The sequence below is a fragment of the Anomaloglossus baeobatrachus genome, chromosome 9, assembly GCF_048569485.1.
Source record: "Anomaloglossus baeobatrachus isolate aAnoBae1 chromosome 9, aAnoBae1.hap1, whole genome shotgun sequence".
NCBI classification, from domain to species: domain Eukaryota; kingdom Metazoa; phylum Chordata; class Amphibia; order Anura; family Aromobatidae; genus Anomaloglossus; species Anomaloglossus baeobatrachus.
In genome coordinates, this window is record NC_134361.1 from 18,011,527 (window position 1) to 18,034,687 (window position 23,161).

The window sequence follows — 23,161 nt, forward strand, 5'->3', positions numbered from 1 at the left end:
ACAATTCACTCATAAATATACCTATAAAGAGAAAAATCAGAAAAACTGACAATTTTGCTGTGGTCTCAATTTTTGCCAGAGCTGTCCATCACTGGGGAGGCTGGGGGCATTATCACTAGAGAGACGAGGGGACATTTAGCACTAGGGCTGGTTGAGGCTGCCGTTGTTGTCTTCATCTGTAGCCCACAAAGGACGTCCTGCCCCTGGCACCGGATAGCGTGAGGACGTAATTCTCTGATGGAAGAGGTTTGCACCGTGGTCTCCGGGAATCCGCCCAATGACTTCAGAAAACGTTTCTCACCCCTGTATTCTAGTATTAATAATATTAAAAAGTTTATTAATTATGTTTATCTGGTTACATGTTGGTCCGTGTGTCAGTTTTTACCATCAGTCTTTTATCAGCAATTTTCATGTATAAAAAAAAATTAATAAAATTTAAAGTTTTTCCTATTTATTGCAATGTTAATCAAGGACTGTACACAGTTTGCATCCTTGTGCCGTCAGTGATTGTCACAGACCCATAGACTTAGACGGGTAAATTAGATCTGTGACTACAATAAAAAACTGACATATCTCTGTTATTTATTTTGTGAACGCACTTTTAATAAATGACATGAACTTGTGAACTGCCCCAATAGAGTATAATGGGTTCATGTTCTATCCAGAAAACCATGAGTCACGGACATCTGACGGAGGAATCGGTCAATGCTGGAGGATCGAAAATGAAGAACAATCCCCCATCTACAGCTATGGGAAGATTGCAGGACGAGGGAGTATAACCGGATCCCTTCCCAGCCCCAGTGTATAATGTCTTGGTGTCCGGTGAGATCTCAGACCAGAATAAATAGCAAATGGGGCCTTTTGTTTCAGACTGAATTTATTTAAACCAATTTTAAAATGCAGACAACTACAAGCACATCATCCCGGGACGAATTTCAGGAGGTTAGCGCCTCTTTCATAAAACATCTACAGTAAATACTGCGCTACGGGAAACTTTACCTATCGGAGCTTCTAAAGGAGACACATGTATCAATAACACATTGCAGTTTACTAGTAAAAAAAAAACAAGAATAAATAAAAAATACTAAGCACTAAATTTTCCTTCTTCTTAAGGACAATGTGCCCAAATTATTTAAAAAAAGATCAACGATATAACTGAAGAGTCGCAGGCAGAAAGACCTCTGTGAATGGACGCTCTTATCTTCTCTTTTCTGCTCAGAGATAGGCCGGTTTCACTCAGACGTTATGTTTCAGGTACGTGTGAAATCCGTTTTTTACACGGATGCCACACATACCCATATTATTCTCTGGAGTTACACACATATTCGTGTTTTCATATGGACTGTGTGATCCCTCTCAGCCTTGCATGCACACATGGATACATGTCTGTTTTGTCTCTGGCAGCACGAGTGTCACGTACCGGAGAAAACACGTGTCTTTGAAATAAAAAGATGTTCCATATTCACCTGCATCCAGCACTCTTGTCTTCGGCTCTGCTCCCTCCTGCTTCTGACGCCCGCTCATTATATTCAGTGATTATTCACTGCACTGAGGAGCTGCAAGGCGGAGCAGCGCTGGGGACAGCATCGAGGACAGCACCGCTGAGGACAGCATCGCCAGTGGCAGGTGAGTGTGCAGCAAGCAGTGTGTGTGCAGTGACGTCCAGTATGTCATTGGAGTTCCCAATGAACTTGGATAACCTCCTGATGACACCCCTGCGACACCCTCGGTACAGCGGGTGTCACGACTGTGACTTCATGGGTTCATCAGAGTTCATTGGGAACTCCCATGACCCCCTGGACGTTACTGCACACACACTGCTGGATACTCACCTGTCACTAGCGATGCTGTCCGCAGCGATACTCCGGCTTCCAGTTCCCCAGTGCAGTGAATAATCAACGAATATAATGAGCGGGGGTCAGAAGCGGGAGGCAGCAGAGCCGAAGACAAGAGCGCTGGATGCAGGTGAATATAGAACATCTTTTTATTTTACAGACACATGTTTTCTCTGGTACGTGTCACACGTAAGATCATACCCATGCATGTGGCTCGTACCTGATTAAACACGGATGTCTGAAACCGGCCATAAGATGATAATACGAGTTATTTATATTGTTGTTTTCACAGCCTATGACTAATGACATTTTATTACAAGTGGTTTTCCAGACATTCACATACATCCAAACAGATTCATGTATCAGAGGACGTGTCTGAAGCTGTAAAAAAAAAAAGAAAAAAAGAAAAGAAAAGTTCGTCATGGATAATAACATCAGAAAATTGCATGATTACATTGATAAATATACACAGAGTATTTCTTATGGTCTTATTTTAGTTTGGTCTGTGAAGTTACACAGTATGTAGCATTTACAGTGGAGGAAATAAGTATTGAACACGTCACCAATTTTCTAAGTAAATATATTTGTAGAGGTGTCATTGGCATGAATTTCTCACCACATGTCGGTAACAACCCATCCAATCCACACAGGCAAAGAAATCAAACTATAGCTGTGCAGAAATTATGTGTAATAATGAGAAATGGCACAGGGAAAAAGTATTGAACACGTTACTTGATTGTATTTAATACTTGGTACATTCTCCTTTGCTGGTGATGACGTTTCCAGACTCCTCCTGTATGGAGACACCAGTCTATATTGCTCAGGTGGATTTTGGCCCATTCTTCCACACAAGCACTCCTCACATCCTGCAGGTCCCGGCTCCCCTATGACGTCTGAGCTTTAATTTCTTCCATACATTTTCTATTGGATTTAGCTCTGGTGAGCGGCTCGGCCATTCTAGCAGATTTATTTTCTTTAGGCCCCGTTACACGCAACGACATCGCTAATGAGATGTCGTTGGGGTCACGGAATTCGTGACGCACATCCGTCCTCGTTAGTGACGTCGTTGCGTGTGACACGTAAGAACGACTGCTAACAATCACAAATAGTCACCTAATCGTTGATCGTTGACACGTCGTTCAAATCCCAAATATCGTTGATGGTGCTGGATGCAGGTTGTTTGTCGTTCCTGAGGCAGCACACATCGCTACGTATGACACCCCAGGAACGACGAACAACACCGTACCTGCGTCCTCCGGCAACGAGGTGGGCGTCACTTTCCTGCGGCTGCTCTCCGCCCCTCCGCTTCAATTGGACAGCTGCCGTGTGACGTTGCTGTGACGCCGCACGAACCACCCCCTTAGAAAAGAGGCAGTTCGCCGGCCACAGCGACGTCGTTAGGCAGGTAAGTATGTATGAAGGGGACTAGCGATATTGTGTGCTACGGGCAGCAATTTGCCCGTGACGCACAAACGACGGGGGCGGATGCTTTCACGAGCGACATCGCTAGCGATGTTGCTGCGTTTAAAGCCCCCTTTTCTCTGAAACCAGTTGAGAATTTCCTTGGCTAAGTGTTTGGGATCATTCTCTTGCTAAAATGTCCGCCTCGTTTCATCTTCATCATCCTGGTAGATGACAGCACATTTTTATCAAAAATGTCTGTGTACATTTGTCCATTCATCCTTCTTAAAATTCTACAAATTATATGAGGTTTCGAGTGCCATGTAGTGAAAAACAGCCCCACACCATGATGTTCCCACCTCCACACTTCACTGTTGATGTTTTTTTGGGTGATTTGGCTTTTGGCCTCCAAACATGGTTTGTTTTATGGCCTCCAAAGAGTTCAGTTTTGGTCTTATCTGATCAGACTATATTCTCCAAGTATTTTACAAGCTAAATGTTGTGGAGCAAATTTTAAATGCGATTGAACCTGCTTTTTGTTCAGCAATGGAGTCTTACGTGGTGAGTGTGCATACAGGAGCGTGCATATAGGCCATGGAGGGGGGGGGAGTACATTACTTACTGTGTTCTATTAAACAATCGTAACTGCTGATTCCAGGCCCTTCTGTCTCTCTACACAGGTGGCTCTTGGTCAGCTCTTCTGATAATTATTTTCACTCCTATGTTTGAAATCTTATCAGGAGCACCTGGTCATGGCTGGTTTATAGTGTAATGATGTTCTTTCCACTTCTGGATTCTGGCCTCAACAGAGCTCACTGGAACCTTCAGTAGTTTAGAAATTCTTCTGTAACCAATGCCATCAGTATGTTTTGCGACAATAATGTTGTGAAGGTCTTTAGACAGCTCACTGGTTTTGCCTATTATGAGATGTTTCTTGTGTGGCCTCTTGGTAATGAGAAAGCTTTTTATTAGCCATCAATTCAACCAGTTGATATTATTTTTCACTAAGTGGCAGATTTCAGCGGGTGTCAGGACTTTCCATGGATTTTTGTACCTCTCTTTCTTCATGTGTTTAATGCTTTATTTTTGTGCCATTTCTTATTATTACACATCACTAAATGTATGGATATCTATGGTTTAATTTTTTTGCCTGTATGGGTTGGATGGTTTGTTACTGACATCTGATGAGAAATTCATTTTGATAGCACCTTTAGAAATTTACATAGAAAATTGGTAATATGTAGAGATGAGCGAACACTACCATACTTAGGTGCTAATTGTTAAGAGCATTTGGACACTCAGATGGGCACAAATCGTGTGTCAAGTATAATGGAAGTCAATGGGGGACTCAAGCATTTTTTGGGGAAATCTTCCAGAAAAAAATAGATGATAAAATATCACAAATAGTGAATGGCGAGATCAGAGCGTGGTGCAGCATACTCACTGTCAGCTGCTGTGTAATTCTTCTTTTCTGAAATAAGAAGAGGAAATGGGATTAAATACAGAAAAATGAGGAAAAATTGTGATTTTTGTCAGTTAGGTTACAGAGTATGAAGTATAAGTTTATTACCTGCAGTAGTTTGTACTGTTATTCATTGTAATAGTTGAGGCATCAGTTGTATTTCGCTCTAGCTGAGTAGCTCAATTGTGTATTAACCTGTTCCAAAATACCCCTTTCCCTGTTGCCCAGCAGTAGAGATGAGCAAGTACCTAACTATTCATACTCGCTATACTCATACTGTCTAATACTTGCGTATCTCTTCCGAATAGCGTCTGCAATGCAAGTCAATGGGGAAAAACTCGCAATGCAACAAGTAACCCGAATGCCGCTCTATTGATGCAAGGAGCGAATAGTGCTGAATTCGGGTTACTTTTTTTTAACTGCTTCTGAATTTCGAAATCATAAAGAGGTTAAAAGAAGTAACAAAAGATAATACATGCAGGGGTGGAATGGTTGCAGAGATAGGGTCTGGGGGTGCAGGGGGCCCTCCGGTGCCAGCCCCTGCTTCAGCTGGATGTGCATCCGAAGCCACACATCCAGCTGAAATGCATCGTGGTGCAGAGACCTGTCAGGTCCCTGCACTGTGATACACGCTGCCAGCCAAACAGAAGCCATCCCTGTGACTGAGGTGGCACATGACAATATAGTCATGCTTTCACATAGCACAAACAATGATGAAAACGAAGGATGCCGCACGATGTGGGAACCGTGGAGGTGGTGAGTACAGTATATACCAGAAGAGGAACAGTATATCCCAGGAGAGGAACATATAGACCAGGAGAGGGACAGTATATACCAAGATGGGCCCAAGAGAGGAAGATATATACACAGAGGAAGACAGTACATACTAGGAGGGGGACACTATATACCAGGAGGGGCCCAGGAGAGAAACATATACCAGGATTGGGGACATATATACCAGGATGGGGGACACATTTAATAGGATGGGGGCATATATACCATGATGTGGGACATATTTAACAGGAAGTAGCCCAGGATGGGGGACATATTTGCCAGGAAGGAGCCCAGGATGGGGTACATTACTACATAATTGTGAGAGGACAAGTCGTCTGTCTTTAAAGGATTTAGAACACTAAATTTATACATACATATACAGTACATACATCTGTACATCTGACCAACATGCAGGGATGGTGGAGGGCCCATCAAACTCTAGTTACGCCACTGGATACAGGTGCACTTTTACATTGCTGTGCACTGTGTTCTTATTTTTGTGGTGATTTTGCTGGACTTTTTCAGGTGGATTCTATCTAAAGATGTTGTGTGCACATATCCTTAAAATGCATCAGATGACATAAGTTTATTTCACTATTTACGGCCAGACGCTGGACCAGATCCAGATCTGAACCTTACATGACATGTTGTAGTTGCGCCCCTGGACTGGTAACAGCACTTGTTCAGTGCAAAATTTGATATGCCTGACAAATGGCAATGATTCCATTACAACCAATGAGATCAATTGCTCCATAGGTTTCCACCCAGCATCTTTATTAAACATCTAATGAAATGATGACTCAGTGTCGGCCGTATGTGAACCCAGCCTTGGAGAACCCTTTTACGACTGCAGTATTTTGAGTGCCCTTTGCTATGTGAACAGCGATTATCCCCTAATTTGCGGCTGCACTGAGCCCTTTATTCCTGCACTTACTTTTATATATAATAATAACTCCAGCGATGACAGATGTGAGAATAAGAACGATGGAGACCACTGTGATGACCACGGCCAGATGGGGGTTCTGTGGAGGTTCTAAAGGATGAAACAAGGAGAATATTATATAATGAGCTAAAATAACCTATGTAGATATATTGATCAATTTCTGAGAAACTAATGTCATCTCCCTAATAGAATTTGCAGTTTCTGCCTTCTGTCACCTGGTGCTGTATTCATTCTATTCGAACGTTCAGTATTTTACATCAGTAGTTTATACTGATCCTGGTCTTCTCCAGCTTTACCCAGTTATCTGACCCGACTTGTTTGATACCTGTTGTTGACCCTGAACCATCATTATGCCTCTGATTCTGTTCTCCTCGGCTATCTTCTGACTTTGTCTCTGACTCCTGATGTGAGGGTTCAGTTCCACTTGCGTTTTGCACAGGCGAGTGCATACCGAAAAAACATTGGATTGCACTCGCACCAGTGCAAAACTATGGGACAGTGTCCATCTGTGATTGATTTCTTATACCATATCGGCCTGAGAATTGAATCCCAGCATGCTGCGTTTGACAGCGAGCCTCACGCAACCCCATACAAGTCTATAGGAGCGTGTGAAACATTGCACTGTACTCGCATGTCATCCATCCGCAATGCGATATACGCAGAGACAGGCAGCATAGGAGGGAGAAAGAGTTCCCTCCCCCTTCTCCACACCTGCGATCCGATCGCAAGATCGCATCACAGTCGCATGACCCTCGGCTGATGCTCACAGCAGAGGCCCATTAGCATATTGCTTGCAATGCTCTTGCATCAGAAGTTGTGCGCAAATGGAACCGAAGCCTTAGGCCGGTGTCACACTTGTGATTGCCTCGCATGTATCTCGTGCGAGTCTCGCGTTGCATCACCCGGCATGGACTCACACTCTCCTCCCAGGAGCGGGTCGGTTGCATGTATGACACTTCTGTGAGGATGGTGTGAGTCCGTGTCGGGTGATGCAACGCGAGACTCGCACAAGATACACGCGAGGCAAACGCAAGTGTGGCACCGGCCTTATCCTGTATCTGGCCTTCCTGGTTTTGACCAGGTTAATCAACTTTTCTCAGCCAGGTCACTACACCGGCCAGCCACTACTCCATCGCCATCAACCAGAGGACCCTTTTGTAAGTTTAGATCCTTATATATGGGTTAAACAATGAAGGCCATGTACCTGCTAAGTAGAATGGTTTGTACAAAGTCTGTCCTTGTAAACTCTATTAAGCGCTGCCAAGTTTCTATGTACGATTAACCCTTATAACTAATTTATTGTTGACAACCAATATGGCTGCACTTTCATTAGTCGCTTTTGTAAAAAACAAAAATATATAGCCACCACAGCAAAACTACGACATAACAAAAAATGCTGCTCTCAGTGAATTAATGAAACATTCGTATCACATTGGTGTTTTAATTTATGATTTAGTAATACAAAATATGGTCAATGGTTCTAAGAAGCCGTGAAAAGCAACAGCGTCTGCACAGGTTGCCGATCTCATATATTTTCAGCATATCCATGTGTTGTTGCGGATTTGCTTTTGATTTTACCCTTCAATTCCAATAGTGGATTCACATGTGGAAGATTTCTTTTCAGAGATTTCTACATGTAAACATCCGTTCTGTTCGTGTAAATGACACATGTAGAAATCCATGTTTTCCTGCCTCTAATAACCATTCCCTTTATCCTTATCCCACCCAGCAGTTGAGTTTTATCTTTTTTCCATTAAATATGTAACCCCACTCAAATGACTGGAACTAATCTTCAGTTGCAGTAATTTCTGTAACAATATCTGCTATGTGTGAATTCACTAAAATCTGCAATAAAAATACACTTAGACATTGGACATGCTGCAAATCTCTAAATCAGCACCACAGGTCAATTTATCCATAAAAAATTCTGTATGGAATAAATTAAATTTTTAAAATCTCATCTGCTTATCTGCTTCTACAGTATATTACTGTCCATAAGGGTTTGATTATTAAAATTCCATGTGCTTTTACCCTAAACAAGCCCTACAGTGATCAAGAAAGATGTTTTCCCAGTTTTCGTTCTGACATATAGTAGTGTGAAAAAGTGTTTACCGGCGATCTATTCCTGACCTCAAGCTGAAGCATACTTGGGTTATGCAGCAGGATGATGATACAAAACACACCAGCAAGTCCACCTCTGAATGGCTTAAGAAAAAAAAAATGAAGACTTTGGAGTGACCTAGTGAAAGTCCTGACCTTAATCGGACTGAGATGCTGTGGCCTGACCTTAAAAAGGTGATTGATGCTCGGAAAACGCCAATGTGTCCGAATTACTACAATTCTGCAAAGACGAGTGGCCAAAACTCCTCAAGTGCACTGTAAATTACTCATTGCCAGTTATCGCATACGTTTGATTGCTGTTGTTTCTGCTAAGGGGAGCTAAACCAATTATTAGGTTTAGGGGGCAATCACTTTTTCACACAGGGCCCTGTAGGTTTGGGTTTCTTTGTCCCTTCATTTATAAACTGCAATTTTGTATTATCTTTGTCTAATATTTACATTTATCTGGTGATTTCAAACATTTAAGTGTGACAAACATGCAAAAGAATAAGAAATCAGGAAGGGGCAAACACTTTTTCACACCACTGTACAGACCACACAGATCCCACTCACCCCATTGTACGAGGAGCGGCTCCTTCAGGCTGCTGTGATCCACATAACAGGAGTATCTGTCGCCCTCTTTGGGGGTCACTTCCGCGCTGACCCTGATCTGATAGGTGCCGTCAGGATTGGGGAGGACGTTTGTGGTCTCATACGAGGGAACCTCGTCTTCTCCATTCATCCACCTCACATCCACAGCTCGGGGGTGAAATCCATAGACCTGGCAGTGAAGCTTCATGATCCCTCCTGTCTCCCGACCTGTGACCTTCACATGTGGCCGAACTAAGAGGGCAAATGGAAACCATAAAATCACATCTATATTGATGTCTGAGTATGAATAATGTTCGCCGGCACTGCTACATAGTCAGCACAGAATATGACAAGTAAATAAAGCTATTAAATAGCACACAAGGAATCTGATATTTTTCAGGTATTGATCAGTATATGTGCTGCTCAGCCAAAAGACAGGTTAAATTTTATGCATCTAGAGCAAAAAAATATGCGGCACTCACCACTGGTCCTGTTTAACTATAGCACTTTACTGGGACATAATGTGAAGGATGCGGAATAGAAGGAGCGACTGCTGTTTTGTGTCAACATCGCTCATCAGAGTCGCCAGGTGTTGTGGAGCGCAGCGTGAGTCAGGAGTGGCTGCTGCTCAAAGTCTATGGAACCTCGTTCTGACGTTCCATAGCCTTTGATCTACATAATCGAATAATGCCATGGGAACTGCTGGACTACATCAGACCTTGGAACATAGCTCTTTAAAAAATTGGTGAATGCGGGAAAGTGTCATTCTTTGTTTTTCTTCCTCTCTTTTTATGTTTTGCAGGTTTCCATATGTGGACTAAATTGGATTCCCTGGACTGCGTTGAACATACATGCGTTTTGTTTTTTTTTAAGAAATTGGTAAAACAGAGAACCAGGGAAAAAGTCAGGGAGTGTTTTTCTTTTTTTTTAAAAATACATTTGTGTGCGTTTTTATTTTACTTACTGGGTTAGTAATGGGGGTGTTTGATAGACAACTCTCCCTGGGCTTGATGACAGCTGACACTACACTGGAACAACAATTGATACAAAAAGGCACCAGGGTTCAGGATAATAAATAACAACTTGGCATGGACCTTGATTAGTGCGAATAGTATAAATTTTATTATACATGGGGTGAAAAAACACTCACATTTAAAATCATTTAAAAACAGACATACAAAATACTGTTTCCTGCATGGTTCAAACCTGGCACATGTTCAGTAATTCAGGGAAAACATATACAATCCAAGATGAAGAATGGACTCTGTCCCCTAGGGAACTCTAAGTACTCTATATATGCATCCCATATACAATCAAGTGTGCCTGCATTGCACCTACTGGTTTTGAAAAGCCCGAAGACTACCACCAAGTAATATAAATCACAGCTGAAATAGCCAGATTTAAGTCTAAATAACGACTATACAGGATTACCCAGGCAGCAATGCAAGGTGCAGGAAGCTCAGTACAGGACCCGACGTGTTGCGCCAGTCAAGCTGGCTTCATCAGGAGATTTTCAAAACCAGTAGGTGCAATGCAGACACACTTGTTTGTATATGGGATGCATATATAGAGTACTTAGAGTTCCCTAGGGGACAGAGTCCATTCTTCATCTTGGATTGTATATGTTTTCCCTGAATTATTGAACATGTGCCAGGTTTGAACCATGCAGGAAACAGTATTTTGTATGTCTGTTTTTAAATGATTTTAAATGTGAGTGTTTTTTCACCCCATGTATAATAAAATTTATACTATTCGCACTAATCAAGGTCCATGCCAAGTTGTTATTTATTATCCTGAACCCTGGTGCCTTTTTGTATCAATTGTTGTTCCAATGTTTTGTTAGATACTTGGCACAGTGGTTTTCATATTATTCATTGGTGGTGCTGAGGCTCTCTTTTGGAAGCTGACACTACACAGCTGACATCAACTCCATAAACCATTACCCCAATTGCCACCACAGCGGGAAAATGGGAATAGCCGAGCAAAGCGGCAGAATTGCAGCATCTAATGTATGCGCCACCTCTGGGGCAGCTGCAGGTTGCTATTTTTAGACTGGGAAGGGCCAAATAACCATGGGTCTCCCCAGCCTGATAATTCCAGCCCACAACTGTCTACCTTTGCTAGTTATGAAAACTAAGGAGGGACCCTATGTCAGTTTTTAAATGGATATATTTATAAGGTTAACTCCTTTACCCCCTTTAGGACGTACCAGTACGTCCTAAATCATGAAGAGATGATCACCACTGGCTGCTGCGATGAGCCAGCGGAGATTCCCGCACATGTCTGCTGATTTGTACAGCAGACATGTGTGCCTCGCAGGTGGATTGATCCACCCGCGCCTGTTAATCCCTTAAATCGCACTGTCAAAATGTGACAGCGCAATTTAAAGCACTATAGTGGATAACACGCACTAACCCACTGCCATCGGAAGCCAAAATTACATTTTTTGGTCATCTCACATTTTGCGCAAAATGTAATAACAGGCGATCAAAACGTAGCATCTGCGCAAAATGATAACGTTAAAAACACCAGCTCGAGATGCAAAAAATAAACTGTCACTGAGCCATAGATCCCGAAAATTGATAGCGCTACGGGTCACGGAAAATGGCACATAAAGTGAGCCACTTTTTTTTTTTTTTTTTTTTAAAAACGTCTGGGTTTTTTGTAACCCCCATAAAAGTAAACCTATACATGTTTGATATAATTCTTAATTGACCTGTAGTCATGCATTTTTTTCTTTTAATTATTCAAATAGACAGTATATAATTTCAATATTTCTTTTTATTCATCAATTTATTATTTATTCTTATTTCAAGTGTCACTCAGTGCAAAAGGTGTAAAGTTTAAAATAGGATATATTAAAAGCAATTCAAAAGAAACACTAACACAGGGCAGCGTGGTCCACAAACAGTTTTTACATAAACCAGTAAGCAGCTACATACAAATTCTGTACAGTATTAGACATTCAGCATTGCAATAATGGCTAGTACCAGATAAAAATTATTTCATATATTAAAGTGCTTAGCATAGTGCATTATATACTTTTGTTATACGTATACCCTCTTTCACTTGTAAAGCGCCATGGAATAAATGGCGCTATAATAATAAATAATAATAATAATAATATACTGTATAATAGGCATGATTATTCATATAATTTTCCATATGTCACCATACAGAGTTTAAAGGACCAGTATTGCAGTGGTTAAAGGATATACAGTATTTCTCAATAGATTACCCACCAACTGTCGTTATATCAGGATGTGGATCACACTGCCCTGGAATCTATTGAAATATCCTATTTTAAACATTACACCTTTTGCACTGAGTGACACTTGTAAAAAGAAAAAATAATAAATTGATCAATAAAAACAAATATTGAAATTATATACTGTCTATTTGAATAATTAAAAGAAAAAAATGCATGACTACAGATCAATTATAAGTAGTAAATGGTATTAGGGATCTGGTCAACTAATTAAACATAATAATTATGGACCTATATATTCTGTGTATTATAAAACTGTACATGTTTGATGTCTTCGAACTTGTACCGATCTGAGGTATCAGAGCGACACATCAGTTTTACCATATAGTGAACACAGTGAATAAAATATCTCAAACACAATCGTGCACTTTTTTTGCAATTTTTACGTACTTGGGATTTTTTTACGTTTTCCAGTACACTATATGGTAAAACTTATGGTTTCTTTTAAAAGTACAACTCGTCCCGCAAAAACAAGCCCTCATATGGCAAGATTGACGGAAACATAAAAAAGTTACAGGTCTTGGAAGAAGGGGAGCAAAAAAAAAAAAACAACGAAAAACAGAAAACCACCCAGGAGTGAAACAAGGCTAAAAACACCCTTTAGTGAAACATGAAAGGCACTAAAGGCTGCAAGTTTATAATATGTATGTTGTGAAATTATATATCTGCAGCATATCTATGTAATCTATCTATTATCTATCCATCTTCTATCAATCTATCTATATGTTTATATAAGATTGCTGTATTACTTATGACTAGGTGAACCTGAACTGTAAAGTTAAAGGTCCGTACAGGACACATGTATTCACAACAGGACACCTAGTGTCCGTATATGGACCCCAAACAAGGACTTCTCAGGGAAGGGAAGGCCATGTTACTGTTCGAGTTCTGCCACCCAGATAAAAATAAAAAAAAGTTAAAAGGAAACAAAATAAAGATTAAAACAGGAGAATTGAGAATTATACTTACCGAGTCTCCCGCGTGGCTGTCACACTGCTTCCGGGTTCGCTCATTAGCTCTCATGCATATTCACTGCTTCCCCTGCCCACCCTCTGTGACAGCATCTGTGATTGGTTACAGTGACACTGCCGTCATCTGTGGTTAGTTGTGCAGTGGAAAAATAAATAAATAATTGAAAAAAAAAATGGCATAGGGTCCCCTGTATATAGATACCCAGCACAGTTAAAGCAGACGGCTACAAGCTGCAGCCCCCAGCTGTGTGCGTTATCTTGGTTGTGTATTTAAATATGAGGAACCCTATTCAGTTTTCTTTAAATTATTTAAATAAATGATTTAAAGAAAAAACAAAAAACGGTGCACAGTTCCCCCCCCAATTTTGATACCCAGTCAAGATAAAGCAGAGAGCTGGTATTGTAAGGCTAGGGAGGCCCATGGTTATTGAGCCCCCCAGCCTAAAAATAGCAGCCTGCAGCCCCCTAGAATTGTTGCATCCATTAGATGCTCCAGTGCTGGTGTTTTACCCAGCTCATCCCCATTGCCCCGATGCGGTGGCAATCGCTGAAATATAAGGGGTGCTGTGATTTGTAAAAAAAACCCCAAACCTCTTTCTCTCAATTCAACTCAGACATATATATTGATGTGCGTGTAGGTTTTACATACATACATATACATTGTTTACATGGTGAGCAATAACATGATAGATCGAGTCGTTTAACACAAAAGCTGTGTTTTAAGTGGCAAAACGGGTTTTCGGGATTTGTATGCGCTTTTTTGTGTTTTGTTTTTTTTTTACACATTTAATTTAACTTTTTTTACTTTTTCACTTAGTCACACTGTGGGACATGAATATTTTTTGCTGATTGCTAGTCTCATGCACTGCTGGGCTCGTGTATAGCAGTGCAGGAAACCTATCAGTGACTCACTGACTGTGCCTGTTATACTCTGATTATAGCAAGATCTTAGAGGTCATCGTACCCTGGGATCACCGTCATCAGATGACCCCAGGGAATCATGGTAACGCTTGGCATCAGTGATTACAATCCTGCCCAAAAGGGTCTTTTTACCTCTGTTTAACCTCTTAGATACTGCTGTTGTGATTGACAGCAATATTTAAAGGGTTAATCTGCCCCGATCGGTTCCAAAACTGGTCAAGGCTGATGCCTGCAGGTATCAGCTGTCATGTACAGATATTTCACCTCTGCTCCACTCCTATTTAAGCTGGATGACATTTTCTACCCATGCCAGCTATAGTATCTATGTTGGTCAGTGAGGTGTGGTGTCTCAGATTCACTGGTGAAAATTGTGTTCTTTGCTTGGTGCAGTTGTGGAGTTTACACCTGTTGTTTTGTAGCTTCCTCCCGGCTCTTGTTTTTCCTACTGAATCTTTTATTGTCTATACCTTTGTGTGTGCCGTGTGGCAGAATGTTTTCCCCTCTGTCTATATCTGTGACTTTCATCACACTCCTGTCCCGTCCCTCCGTCAGGACTGATCAGGAGCTGGGCCAGGAAGGAGACTCTGTCATCCCCACCACTAGGAGTATCTCTGAGATTAGGGACAGCATAGGTTTCCCTAGATTGAGGGACAGCTTAGAAGTCCTGGTTCCCTGCTATCCCATAGTCATCATGACAAAAGGTCCTAATTCACTTTCTTTCAATTTACTTCTAATTTTGCTTTTAAAAAAACCTGCATTCAAATGTCACATTGTGAAAGTATCAGTATTACCTCTCCGCTCCAGATCTTTTTTCCCATACTTGAGGAATTTCTTCAGACGATCAACACAGATGTTCTCCAGGTAGTGTTTGGCTGCCTCCCCCATTCTGGAATCTGGACTGTTCCATCTCTGTGTGGTGATCTCAGCCTCACGCATTGTTGGGATATATATCCCTCTCTCTGCATCCAAGAACATGTACTCTGTCCCATCATATCGGTACTGCTCGTACCCTGTGAAACTGCCATCATCTCTGAGCTCACAGCTGGTCACCACCTGCACAATATGTAAACCTGTGCACAAGCAAAATATAGAGATGAAATTTGTGTAATTTTAATAAGTGACACTAAAGAATTATGAAAAGTGAAGTGAAAAATGTACCGTGTGCTCCATCCCCAAAATTCTAATACAAGTGAAGTGAGAGAAGATAGTTGTCATCATCTCATAGCTAGTTATAGGATTCTGTAGTAAGGATTCTTTCTTTCTTGTAATGTTTCTGAATGCAGGTTACAAGAGTGCAACGGCGCAGTAAGGCATCTCAGTGGTGACTCACACTGATTTTTTTTCACACAGATATCAAGGAAGGGGTGAGGAGGTTTTATAGGGAAAGGTATAAGTGGTTACAAGGCAAGTTGATATACAATAATAGCTACACAAATTTTGAATGTAATATTTGTACACTTAAGGCCGGTTTACACGCAACGACATCGCTAACGAGATGTCGTTGGGGTCACGGAATCCGGCCTCGTTAGTGACGTCGTTGCGCGTGACACGTACAAGCGACCGGTAACGATCAAAAATACTCACCTTATCGTTGATCGTTGACACGTCGTTCATTTCCATAAAATCGTTGCTGGTGCTGGACGCAGGTTGTTCGTCGCTCCTGAGACAGCACACATCGCTACGTGTGACACCCCAGGAACGACGAACAACACCGTACCTGCGTCCTCCGGCAACGAGGTAGGCGTGACTTTCCTGCGGCTGCTCTCCGCCCCTCTGCTTCTATTGGACGCCTGCCGTGTGATGTCGCTGTGACGCTGCACGAACCGCCCCCTTAGAAAAGAGGCTGTTTGCCGGCCACAGCGTCGTCGCTAGGAAGGTAAGTGTGTGTGACGGGTGCTAGCGATTTTGTACGCCACGGGCAGCAATTTGCCCGTGACGCACAAACGACGGGGGCAGGTGCGATCGGCAGCGACATCGCTAGCGATGTCGCTGCGTGTAAATCAGCATTTAGTTTCTTATAACAATAGGTAACAGAAACTTCTAAAATTAACTTATTTAAAAAAATTTTTGTCTTAGAATTGTCAATGTCCCCCATTGTCTGTCACAATCCCACTGGTCTAATAATTCAGTCTATCAACCCACTTGCTCGAACGGAACTATAGTGCAACCCACTAAGCCACAAGTCCAATGCCAGTGGATAACTTTTACCAACTACGTACCGTACGTCTGGACAGGAAGCAATGTCTCACTTGGATTGTCTTCTAGCGGTGTTGTTTAGACATCGATATTTGATGTTCGGTACTCGGGTTCCTTCTGGAGTGGATTTTCAGTACTCAGGTTCCTTTTGGAGTGGATTTTTGGTATTCAGGCTCCTTCTGGAGTGGATTTTCAGTATTCAGGTTCCTTCTTCAATGGATTTTAGGTTTGCAGGTTCCTTTGGGAGTCTGGAATGACTTCAGCGTTCAAGGCGATCTGATCAACTATAGGCACCTCTCCGGCAGCAGTGAATGTAGGCCCAATTCACTGCTCAAGGCCAAATCCATACCTCCCAACCATTTCGCATTCAGGGGGACTGTCCCGATTTAAGGGCTCTCTCCCACAGTCCTGCTCTGATCCCGGCACCTCCCCTCAGAGAAGTTAATAAATTAACTTGAGAAAAGCAGTAATAATGTTGCTTCCTGGTGTCAGCTATGTTGGCTGAGGCCCCGCCCCTTTTAGTCACATGGGTATGACATCAGCACAGGTCCTTCTAGTCACTTAGTAAAACGATTCTATAATAGAATTAGCATAACTAACAGGGGGAGGAACAACAGGCAGGGGGGCGGGAATCACTATGAATACCCACCTCAGCTATCAGCTGATCGGCAGCTGCTACCAATCAAAAAGCTGCTCATTTTATAAACTTTACTTGCTTGTGTTTCAAAACTTATACATCATAGATGACAACTAAAGGCATGTATAGAATCAGCCTGATAGTGCCAGTATAGCACTGACTTTAGGTTATATAGGAAAAGCCTGGTGATTGATGCACTTTAACTCCCTTCTCAGACTCCAATGCTGCAGACATCTTCCCCCACCTACCCACAATCTGAAAGACTTAATCAATGAACCTGTTTGTTTACAAAACTAAATGAGAATTATCACCCATTTTATTATTTTCATCTCGGAGCAGTGGGACAAGTTGAGCTTCCGGGAGATAAATGTGTGATTCCAGTGAACCAAATTCCTGGTGGCAGAGATGTGACACCCCTGACTCTATCATGGTGGGACAGGAAACTGCACCCCTGTCTCTCATGGTGCAGAACTCACCCTCCATGGTTCTGGGATCCTAACTACTGGTATTGCTTCCATCAGCATTCAAATCCTAGCCACACCTCACACCACACCTGTCAGGCACACCAGTGGGTGGTCTAGCTGGAAAAGGGCCACCCGCCTAGGAGTCAGGCAGACTGGTGGGAGGGAGGAAGTCAGTTCACTAGTAGTTCTCAGAGAGTGAGGAGCTGAGAGAGTTGTAGCTCCCTGTGAGACCTTGGTTGGGTCGCAGACGGTGGTTTGGAACCGGAGGAGTCGGAGACCCGGTCGCAGGGTATTGGAGAAGGGTGCCCAGACTTAGTTTTGGAGAACGGTCGGCACCGGAAAGTCCAGTAACCGGACCGGTACCGAGCACGGCGGGGTACAGGACCCTAGATCAGGGAGTAGCTTCACGCAACCTGGTAATTCACCTGTAGAGGTTAGTCTCTTTATGAACTTTTTCCAAGAGCTCAGAGATCGAAAGCACCAATACAACGAGGGGGATAAGGCTTTCCAGCTTATGCGGCCCACTGAAATCCCAAGTGTCATCCATTGAGAGCACAGCTCACCTATTTAGATATAGGGAGCGGGACACCGACAGCTTCAGGCCGAAGGGTCACTCAGAACCACCTATATAATGGTGCATGGAGGCAGGCTCCGGACCACTAAGCAATACCAGCGGGGACGGATTCCCGGACAAGCTCCCCAGAGTGGCAGTGGCACCCAGAGACTTGGTTTACTTCTGTGTCAAAGTCTGCTTAATGCTTGCACCAACATCCACACGTTCTGAGTGAGTTCCCTGCGTACCGCCTGCCCGCATAGCTTGCACAACGCTATCCGCCACCTATATCTCCAGAGTCTCCGGGTCTCCCCTACCCGAGGAGGGATCACCATCTGGCTGCCCCACTCCATCTCCCCCGGGGAATCCCATCGGCAGCGGCAGTACTCCCCTTACCGCGAACCACGGGTGGCGTGACGAACATTTATCCCCTGTAAATACCCCCCTTACATTTTGAGTGGCCACAAGCCCCCGGGTCCGGAGACCCTCGAGCCACGGCAACCCCGAGCAGTTCAACTGCTGCAGGGGCAGCATACCTCCATCTCTCCGTGGCACCTGCCTCTGCTATAACCATGATTTGCAGAGAGCAAACAAGTGTCAGAAAAATGGGCGCTATAAGGGAAGTGTGGTCTGGCAGAGCATATTTTTGGGGGTAGAAAAGAACAAATTATATTACAGTATAATGACTATATAGAATTATGAGTGTCTCACCTCCGCTGTGGTTGAACCTCTTCATCCCTATCTTCACTTCTTGCTTGAACAACGCCTCGTCTCCTTTACAAACCTGTGTTGTTCTCTCCCAGTACTCGGGATCGTTGTACGCTTTCAACCACTCAGCCACAGGGATACGCTTCTTAATATCACTACTGTACAACTCGGTCAGCTGATCATCCAGATACCCAATAATGGAGAACTCAGGTATCCCGGGTAAAGAAGACGAGATCCCAGTGCAATAATAGCGCAGAGAGTGACTGTCTGAGAGAGACGTACAGAGCGTTACATACAGCACTGAGCATATTATCAGCTATTACAGGGTAAGGCTTTGTGCGCATGCTGCATTTTTGCATGTTTTTTGGGTGCAGTTTTAGTTTCAATACTGCATGCATTTCCTTCCACAGCAAAGTCTATGAGATTTCAGTTTTATTGTCCTCACGTTGCAGCTTTTTTTTTTTGGCTGCATCTTTCTGGTGACCACTGCAGCATGTCAATTCTTTCTGTGTTTTTGAGCCTTTCTAGTCAATAGATTTGACTTAAAAAATGCACTAGGCAAAAATGCTGTATAAAACGCAACAAAACATGCATGCTGAGGGTGCGTTTTTTTGGGACTACGCATGCAGTGTTTTTTCGTGCAGTTTGTTGCCCAAAATTTAGTGATGGGCGAACCCCCCGATGTTCGTGTTCAGGAGTCTCGCCCGAGCTTTTTGTAAAGTTCGAGTTTGGTTCCTGAGATAACGTGAACTTGTGTCCGAACACCGAACTTGGACTTTACAGTTATGGGATGGGATGGGGTGGGGGGGCTGTAAAATAAAGAATACAGTTAATAATAAACATTGTCATTATACTTACAAGTCCCGCAACGTGTCCTGCAGACCCGCTCAGCCGCTATCTCCCGACCGCTTCTGCTTCCGGGTCCAATAATTAACTTTCAATGGTATTCTCTGCACTGCTCGTCACTCGGCAGTCTTCGGCCATTTTCGGCTGTGTTCGCAGTGATGTCAGTGTTCACCCGAGTCTATGGCTTACACGGCCGAAAACAGCCGAAGATTGCCGAGTGATGAGCAGTGTAGTGAATGCCGATTGAACTTTGACTATCACTGTCAGTGTCTCCCTGCTTTTAAAAGCCCCGTTACACGCAGCGACATCGCTAACGAGATATCGTTGGGGTCACGGAATTCGTGACGCACATCCGGCCTCGTTAGCGACGTCGTTGCTCTGTGACACCTACGAGCGACCGCTAACGATCAAAAATACTCACCTAATCGTTGATCGTTGACACGTCATTCATTTCCCAAATTTCGTTGCTGGTGCTGGACGCAGGTTGTTCGTCGTTCCTGAGGCAGCACACATCGCTATGTGTGACACCTCGGGAACGACGAACAACAACTTACCTGCGTCCTGCTGGCAATGAGGTGGGCGTGTCGTTAATGCGGCTGGTCTGTGTGATGGCGCACGAACCTCACCCTTAAAAAAGAGGTTGTTCGCCGCCCACAGCGACGTCGCTAGGAAGGTAAGTATGTGTGACGCGTCCTAGCGATATTGTGCGCCACGGGCCGCGATTTGCCCGTGATGCACAAACAACGCGGGCGGGTGCTTTACACGCGGGTGCGTGTAAAGCAGCCTTAACTCTGTATAGAGACTCTATCTTTATTATAAAAAAAAATCCTTAGCCCGACGTAATCCACAGGGAGAGCCATGTCAGCTCTGCTTCATCACTCTGTGCAGACAAGCGTCTATACAGAGAGAGAAGCAGGCTGACACTGAGGGTATGATTTCACTTGCGTATGACTCGTGTGAGTCTCGCATCGGTATCACCCCGCACGGCTCACACTCTCTTGACCAGAGCGCCTGAGCTGCATGGAAATACATGCAGCCAACCCACTCCTGTTGGGAGAGTGTGCGCCGTGCCGGGTGAAGCAATGCGAGACGCGCACAGTAAAAGTGAAAGTTCAATTGAGTCCATGGCAGCCATGGACTCGGGTGAACCCTGACGTCACCGCAAACATGGCTGGAAACAGCCGAAGACTACCGAGTGACGAGCAGTGCAGTAAATACCCCCGGAAGTTAACAGGACCTTCCATGACGTCATAGCCATGTGACCAGTCTGTACGCCAATGTCTGTACAACATTCACACCAGACTGGTCACATGGCTATGACGTCATGGAAGGTCCTGTAGTCAGTGGTGGTTACCCGGGGACACAGCAATGATCGGATGCGGAATCAGAAGTGGCTGGGAAACAGAGCTGCAGGATGCATTGCAGGACCTGTAAGTATAATCATAATGTTTTTTAATAATGGACTTTTTTTTTTTTTTTTTTACAGCCCCTCGACCCGAACTGGACTCCAACTGTAACACAGGTTTCCCAGGAAAGCTTGTGATCGGGATGGTGTGCACGAACACTATCTTGTTTGGTATGGACCCCAAACTTTACAGTTCGGGTTCGCCCATCACTACCTAAACTGCAAAAACGTGCAAGAAACGCAGTGTGTGCACAGCCTAAAAAAAACACATGGCACAAAAATGCACCAAAACGCAACTTTACTGCAGCGTGCGCACATGCCCTTAAGGCCCCGTTACATGCAACGACGTATCTAACGATATATCGCCGGGGTCACGGATTCCGTGATGCACATCCGGCATCGTTAGCGACGTCGTTGCATGTGACACCAACGAACGGCCGTTAACGATCAAAAATACTCACCTTATCGTTGATCGTTGACACGTTGTTCATTTTCATAAAATCGTTGATTGTTGAGCTCACAGGTTGTTCGTCGTTCCCGAGGCAGCACACATCGCTACGTGTGACACCTCAGGAACGACGAGCTGCAGCTTACCTGAGGCCGCCGGCAATGAGGAAGGAAGGAGGTGGGCGGCATGTTACGGCCGCTCATCTCCGCCCCCTCCACTTCTATTGGGCGGCCGCTTAGTGACGCCGCACAAATCGCCCCCCTTAGAAAGGAGCCGGTTCGCTGGCAACAGCGACGTCGCTAGGCAGGTAAATCCGTGTGATGGCTCCTAACGATTTTGTGCGCCACGGGCAGCGTTTTGCCTGTGACGCACAAACGACGGGGGCGGGTGCTTTCACCAGCGACATTGCTGCGTGTAACACCCCCTTTAGACTAGACAGTCAATTAAAATGATCCAAATGTATCACAATGACTAGATTAGAGCTGGCACCTTCTTTGCTTTCAATTTTTCTTCTCGCTTTCCATGAGAAATAACTTTTGTTTATTTTCCAGTTGATAGAGATGTATCATGGCTTGTTTCTTTGCAGCACAAACAGTAGTGTTTATTGGTACCATTATCGGGGCTATAACTTTCTAATGTCTTTTTCTTTCATTTTTGGGAGAGGCAAAGTAGCAAAAAAACACAATTCTGACATTTTTTTTTGGGAGGGGGAGTCACATCCTAACTATGTGATAAATATTATAATATTTAATTAATTGTAAACAATGTCGGATTGGCCCACACTATATTTAGGGAGCTGTGGGACCATCATACTGTACAGTATATAGGGAGCTGTGGAGTGTCATACCGTGTATAAGGGGCTGTGAGCCATCGTACTGTATATACGGAGGTGTGGGGCCATCATACTGTAAAGAGGAAGCTGTGAAGCCATCGTACTGTGTACACAGGGTTGTGGGGAATCATACTTTATGTGATTATTTGACCAAGTACTCGGTAGTCTTTATAGGATATATTAATCTATGGAAAACGGATGCAAATGTATTGTCATACACTTCCATCCCTTTTTTCCATCAGTTTTTTTTATCATGAGCTCCTGATCCCTGCACGTCATTTAAAAGAAAAAAAAACACAGATACAAAATATTTCTTTAAAAACAAACAGATAGATAGATAGATAGATCGATAGATAGATTTGCTTCAAAATACACCCATTTGAAACAGTTTTACAGCGGATAATTTTTTTCTTTTTACGATATAAATGTGGTGGAAGCAGAAGCCTTATTAAGAATAATATAATGATGCAATGCTATAATAATACAATAGCCACCTGTGTACATACTCACCAGAATACGCTCCAGACACACTCATCAGTATCATGGTGACGGCGTACATCTTCTCTATCCTTTGTGTGATATACGTTATAAACTTTATAATGTTTCCAAGAAACGTGAAGACAAACAAAACTCAAAAAATGGGCCGTACGAAATATATAAGATAAGGAGCCGGGCTCTGATTGGACGATTACTACATTTACTCCAATAGGAAAATTAGTCTGAAGTGATCAGGAAGTTGCCGGGCAGAATAAAGAAGTGGCTCGAAAGTAAAAGTGTAATATGATGCAGAAATAATAAAAAAAAAA

General features: G+C 43.3%; 1 protein-coding gene across 3 annotated transcripts; it reads right to left on the reverse strand.

Moving 5' to 3' along the window:
- Positions 1-1,994: 1,994 nt before the first annotated feature.
- Positions 1,995-22,969, reverse strand: LOC142250858 (class I histocompatibility antigen, F10 alpha chain-like). 3 transcript variants are annotated; one of them, XM_075323129.1, is made up of 7 exons: positions 22,866-22,969; positions 18,828-19,091; positions 15,058-15,336; positions 9,089-9,358; positions 6,407-6,505; positions 4,681-4,707; positions 1,995-2,216 (listed from the first exon to the last, which is right to left on the reverse strand). In XM_075323129.1, exons 1-7 carry the CDS (start codon positions 22,912-22,914, stop codon positions 2,191-2,193), a joined length of 1,014 nt encoding a protein of 337 aa, XP_075179244.1. In that variant the 5' UTR covers positions 22,915-22,969; the 3' UTR covers positions 1,995-2,190. The 3 variants fall into 3 exon arrangements, with proteins under 3 accessions (XP_075179244.1, XP_075179246.1, XP_075179247.1); XM_075323131.1 differs by lacking the exon at positions 18,828-19,091; XM_075323132.1 differs by lacking the exon at positions 15,058-15,336.
- Between the last annotated feature and the right edge of the window lie 192 nt (positions 22,970-23,161).

Bases quoted from the DNA above. Each gene is read 5' to 3' on its own strand.
- LOC142250858 (XM_075323129.1), bottom strand. From the start codon at position 22,914: ATGTACGCCGTCACCATGATACTGATGAGTGTGTCTGGAGCGTATTCT. The intron at 6,506-9,088 runs GTGAGTGGGATC...TTCATCCTTTAG, and splicing joins GCCGCTCCTCGTACAATGGG to AACCTCCACAGAACCCCCAT. The intron at 4,708-6,406 runs GTAAGTGCAGGA...TTCTTATTTCAG, and splicing joins AGTTATTATTATATATAAAA to AAAAGAAGAATTACACAGCA.